Raw genomic sequence first — 6,133 nt, forward strand, 5'->3', positions numbered from 1 at the left:
ACGATCAATCCGATGGCTATTATGATACCGATCACCGACAAGGCCGCCATACTTATGAATAAGGGCAGTGACACTGTTCTTAAAACGTTTCTTATTATTGTTCTGTCCTGCGGCACCTTGCCGCCAATCCATCGCTCTACGTTTCGCCATGTCAGATTGTCACTTTGTGTATCGTAGTACCCTAATTTAACGTACTTCCCGTCAATCACCTGTTCTATTTGCGTCAGAGCGATTCTATCACCCTGCGAGCTGAACGCGACGTGACCCTGTGGGGAAAAACATTTTAATATTTAGAATTTGTGAACAAACGAGCAATTTTTTTCTAGCTAAGGCTCTACGTACGGAAACTCCGAGAAACTGGGTCGAGTTTACCGCCGCGTATATCTCGTCGGCGATCTCTTTGTTTTCGTAAGTGAAGTTCTTCAAACTGTTCCCCAACTTGCTTAGCCTTTCCATGGTTCTGTTGAACGCTGATAGTAGAGACAAAGAAGGAAGGATCGATAAGACGATTATTGGTCGACAACTTGCTGGGTTTCACATGTGTGCTCGGAACTCACCAAGAGCGACGGACCAGACGGCGTCATAGGCGAGGGGCGCCTCCTGGTATCCTTCTGGATATCGATCGTTATCTATGTCGTAACCGTCATCCTTCAGCAACTTGTTCAATCTCTTTCGGAAGTCCTCGGCGGTCATGCCGCTGATTGTCGTGTCGTTATTCTGATTCCACATAAGTGCCTCGGTGGTCATATGTCCCTCCGCTGCCATTCGCATTTGCTCCTTCGTGCAGGTGATGCCCTCCTTTTCCAGATTAATCTCGAACCAATCGTCCTCGTACCAGCCGATGAAGAACCACACGTAGGACTGGCCGTACAGCTTCTGATGATAGAGCTCGCAGAGCACCCGTCTCGCGGCTACGACGTAGAACAAACCGACGACTATCCGAGCGTCCTGACGACGTAGATTCTTCACGGCATCCGTGGGATCCGATAGGAAGCTTTGACGGGTAACTATCTCTATCCCAGCTTCCTTACATCGTGCTTCTAGATCTTCGACGGTCTAGGACAATTTGATAGGTCAGATGTATTCGTAGTTATATACTAATGGCGAATCATATAAGAATATTAATTCTGAATCTGGCCAGTTCTGTTTTCGAAGATTATATATATTATGTAGATTGTAGATATATTAAGATAGATATATTAAGATTGTAGATATATTTTCTTAGATTTATTCATCATGCAAAATTGAATCACTTTAGTTTCCATGAACTTAACAACCTAGACAACACATATTGTCTAGCTAAAAGACTTTTTTTTATGTTTTTTAGATATCTGTTAGACATATGTATGTTTTCAAAAGACGTCTTTATAATATTTTTATGACATTTTTTAGACATGCACGTTATCTCTGGGGAAGTATATTTTTGAGATTATATCTTACCGATATAAATACTTCTTCGGCTTGCTGCAATATCGCTACCCGAGACCAGCCGAACTTTTGCAACAATTTGATTCTCGTGGGGTTGTGCACAGTGGCGGAAGGATGCGTTCTGAACAAGGTCGGGAATCGATTTCGGTCAGACAGCGCCGGCGACGATGCACCGTAGCAAAGCTAAGGATATCGTTGACGTTCTCATATATATCTGTTATATACATATTATACCACGGAATATACGATCGCGATGAAATACGAGATTTACATAAACGCGACTGAGGGAGGGGGAAAAAGAAACGAATAGGCCACTCACCACCACCAAGTTCCACATCTTCGCCGCTTCGGCGACCGTAGTGCATACCGTACTGCACCCAGCCAACAGCATTAATTTATAGGGTGGAAAGTATAGTAAGTTGTACATTACAGATGCACCGAGGCCGGGCTCGCACTGTAATGTAATAAATAACAGAGGTAATTTTATATATCGCGCAAGACAGCGGTGACGGCGGCAGTGACCATCGTCCATCATTATAATGCCATTAAAAGCATCTTCGTGAGTTTACCTCGCTATCGTTGGAATGGAGGTGCAGTCTATATCCGCGTAACAAGTTCTTTTCGCGATTAACGTCCTCTAAGGCCAGACGCGCAGCTGGCATGCAAGCCTGTTGAATAAATGATAATGCAATTCAGCTTGATTAATCCCCTAATTTGATGAACCGGCTTTGCATGCAGGATTACAAGCAATGCCACGTTATTCGTGGCTAAAAGATTTCTCGCAGGTGGGACGCGATTGCAACGCAAATATTCGTGGCAATGATAAAAATTGGAACGTAAATCGAGAGTAAACAGAAGCGTAAACAACTAGCAAAAAGACACAATCAACTCTTTCCTTCCAATTTGAATAAGCTTTGAATATGTTAAAATATAGACAAAAAAAAAATAAGAGATGTGATTTTTTTTCTAAATGCTGACTCGTACGTTAAGAGGGATAAAACTTTTTAAAAAAAATCAATTTTTTTTCTTTCCGAGTAAATATCGACTAAACCGTGAAAGATATAGAAGGATATTTTAAATAAAAGTTGAATAATTTTAAAAACTTACTTTATAATAATAATGATTAAAACTTTTAATTTTTTTTATAGATAAAAAATTTTTGTTAAAAATATTTGTTCATCATTATTATAGAGTACTCTTAAAACTAATCAACTTTTACTTGATTTTTTTTAAGGGAGGATTCTCTTAACATGCGACTCAACACTTATAAAAAATTTTTTACTTTTTCTATATTTTTAACGTATCCAAAGCTTTTTAAAATCGAAGGGGAACAGTCGGTTGAGTCCTACGAAGCATAAATTGGAACACCAAAATGTAAAAGAAGTGTTTTAAAAAGTATACGCCTCTTTTATCGCTGTTTCAATTTTTATGCTTCCTAGAGCTTCCGTTTACACTTCTGTTACTCTGCCTTTACATTCGACTTACGTACCGATTTTTATTTTCGCCAGGAAAATTTCGCAGTATTAAAATGATACTGGGAGAATATTTGTGAAAATGCATTCAAATTGGGGTTGGTCGGGTTTTAGTCGAATAAATAGTGCTCATTTATGCAGACAGTTTTAAAGCTTCCTCGTGCTCATCGAAAAGTGCATATTATGAAAATAATAAAATTATAAAATTGTTTGTTTGTCAGAAATTGAATAGTTTTTCGGTAAATTTGTGGGAGAATTTTTGGATGGAACAATTCATTGAATATGCAGATTACTTTACGTGATCGTATCAGCTTTGCACCGTGTAAAAAGAATAGATTACCATCGCATTTAATCGTAAAGTGAATTAAATACTACTTCGTTTATTTAAAAAAAAATATATATTAAAATATAAATTATTCACCCTTTTATTTTTTTTTATACATAAATCATATTGCGTTTAATTCTTAAGTAAGGCATGAATTAAATATACATTGCTAGAACGTAACATATTCCACTGAGTTAAATTTTGTCATTTTTACTTTCATGTGCGTTAAAATGTAAATCATTTCTGTGGCTAGTTTCGTAGTAAACACTGTCTATATTAACGTATGCATTTAGTAAATATAATAAACTAAATTTGGCTCGAATTTAATATAATTTCATGTTAAATCGTTTAACTCCATTGTTTTAGTTAAATTAACGACATATTGAATAATGGAGCAATGACAATCTATAAAAATGATTAAAAATAACTCAAATTGAGTATAATTTAACAATATGAATTTAATAATGTATTGTAATTGCGCCGTAGAATAACGCAATGTTGTAAAGTAAGCATTTGCAATTTAAATGAGAATTAGCGAAAAGTAATGAATATCTCATGTAGAATTTTCTCTGTAAATTACCGTGGATATCAAATAACAACATGAAAGAAAATATAATCTCCAACAAGAGATAATTATGACAGAAGATAATCATGACGTGAAAATAGCGAGTTATTAAACCGCGATTTCTCTATTCTTATTGTTATCTTTGTTATCCTTTCGTTGCAAATCTAGGAGCTTTTAAATCTTAACTATTCGTGAGAAATGCGTACTTCACTAAATTTGCTAAGGATTTTACTCGATCCTTCGAGATTTTCTGGCTTTAAGAACGCTTCGACGCGCATGACTTTTGAACACGGGGCAAAGAAAGATGTTTCTCCACGAGTAAACTTGCTCGCTGTTATGAGAGAACTTCTGGAATTCGATCTCTAAAGTTTTGGAACGGCTCGTGAAGTTTCTCGGAAATTTTGCTCCCGCTATCGATGTCACAAGGTCGTTTATCGAACAATTCGTGAGTGCGAGGAAGCGAAAGACGTAAGACGGGAGGATGAAAGGAAACGAGGGAAGCTGCAAGCAATCACGATGTCGCGTAACAATTCATCTTCCTTCGTAAATATATGTAAAAATCTAAAAATGAGCAAGGATATTCATCATATCTCTTACCGAGTTCATAAGGTTATCACTGCGAGTGAAATGCAAAAAGGGGCCTCTCAGAAGTCAAATTGATTGACTCCTCTCATGAGTTCTTTAATTTTAGTATCGGAGAACAAAATTAGCTTGTAATGTTTTTTTAATTTTCTATATTTTTTTCCCACGGAATCGATCGATTTGGCTTCTGAGAGGATAAGTTAAAACTCAGATATGAAAGTTTCGGGCAAAGAAAATATCAGGTCTATCATCACCCTTATCGATTAATTTTGACAAGCAAATCGTTGGAAACGGAACGTTGGTTCCGTTTTCGTTTACCAGTTGCTCAACATTCTATCTCATAGGCTCTATGGTCCACCTAATACCTACAAATGCTTTAAAGTGTTCTGTAATTGATCAGTAAAGTTTTAGTAAAACTCCCTCTTTTCATTTATTAATCAAATTCGAAGCATATTCGTAGCATTAAGTGAATTATCTAAAGCAAAAAGGTACATAGCTAGTTGTAATGTCTTCACCTTCTCGGTTTACGTACAATAAATAAAAAGACATTGAATATCTTATGTGACATCATTAATGACTAAGCAAATCATTCCTTTGTTTACCTCCTTCGTGACGTTCGTACATTTGAGACGAAAGGAGAATAATTACGTCGAGCTTTCGCTTACCTGGCCGCCTTGCCAGCCGCCCTCTCCAGCTACAGGGAAGATGCCACCGATGTGCAGGACGTTGTCCTCCTCGTCTTCGGGTGGTAGCAACGCCTCGGTCCAGAGCGCTGCCATTAAAATCACAATTAAGCCCAGCAACATTGCGCATTGCCGAGGAAGGCCGCTCGCCATTCCGCCAGCAGCGTCTTGCTCTTTCACGCGCGCTCGCTAAAACCGTACGTTTCTCTCTCCCTCTCCCTCTCTCGCTCTTTAGCTCTCTTCTACGACATACCGGGTGTAGTGGGACACGTAGTGGCAAAATCGGTGGTGTGCAATGTCGTCGAGAAAGCGCTCACTGCCATCGTCCTCGCCCGATCGACCTCGTCGCCAGACTAATCGAACACACACTCTCTCTCTCTCTCTCTCTCTCTCTCTCTCTCTCTCTCTCTCTCTCCCTTCCTCCCTCCCTCCCTCTCTCTTTCACCCTTTTCACGACGCTGCTGCGTACTCGTTCGATCGCCCGCGAATCTCCTCGCGCGAATGTCACTCTTCTCTTCGTCCTTCGTCCACCCCGACGTCTTTCGCCCCTTTCACCACGATCGATTAAAATTCAATTCCGACGAACAGTTCCTTCTCCCGAAGCTTCCGTTTCTTATTAAATTTTTTACGAGTTCGTTTTCTGCAGGGGATATCTTTGTCCACGACCCTCCGCACGTCAGGGGGAGAGTTGGGAACTGATCAAGTTCTCGAATTGGGAAATACTCGGCCGACACTCCGCTCCCCGCTCGGGTTGCTCGTCGCGCGCGGGTCTCGCGTGCGAATGGCAGGCGAGAGTGGCCACCCCCCTGGAGATATATCGGGACCGAGCCCGATTCGATACCCGTCCGCGTCGGACAGGCGCGTGAGGGAGAGCGATTCGCGGTCACCCCGCGAATCGCTGGAGGAACGGTGGTGGAACGGAGGGGACTGGGGGAGGGCTCACGGCCCTCGTACGTTCCGCCGTGGTCCCGTGCCGGTCTCGCGCAAGGGCACGCTTTGGCTCTGCCTTCGCATCACCGGGAATTTTGCGTAGTTGCGGAGAGATTCAGCGGTTACCGCGCTTCGCGGGCGTATTCAT

The 6,133-nt window shown here is 40.7% G+C and overlaps 1 protein-coding gene across 1 annotated transcript in view; it reads right to left on the reverse strand.

The window, feature by feature from the left end:
- Positions 1–6,133, reverse strand: part of LOC108757051 (gamma-aminobutyric acid type B receptor subunit 1) — an 11,010-nt gene extending 4,877 nt beyond the window's left edge. The window contains exons 1-8 of the mRNA XM_018501339.1: positions 5,309–6,133; positions 5,038–5,144; positions 1,998–2,096; positions 1,748–1,882; positions 1,441–1,611; positions 558–1,056; positions 343–470; positions 1–266 (exon numbers count right to left, since the gene is read on the reverse strand). Coding sequence (XP_018356841.1) covers positions 1–266; positions 343–470; positions 558–1,056; positions 1,441–1,611; positions 1,748–1,882; positions 1,998–2,096; positions 5,038–5,144; positions 5,309–5,378 — 1,475 coding nt within the window. The 5' untranslated portion in view covers positions 5,379–6,133. The remainder of the gene's footprint in view (positions 267–342; positions 471–557; positions 1,057–1,440; positions 1,612–1,747; positions 1,883–1,997; positions 2,097–5,037; positions 5,145–5,308) is intronic.

This window comes from Trachymyrmex septentrionalis, unplaced genomic scaffold, assembly GCF_001594115.1.
Source record: "Trachymyrmex septentrionalis isolate Tsep2-gDNA-1 unplaced genomic scaffold, Tsep1.0 scaffold131, whole genome shotgun sequence".
NCBI classification, from domain to species: Eukaryota; Metazoa; Arthropoda; class Insecta; order Hymenoptera; family Formicidae; genus Trachymyrmex; species Trachymyrmex septentrionalis.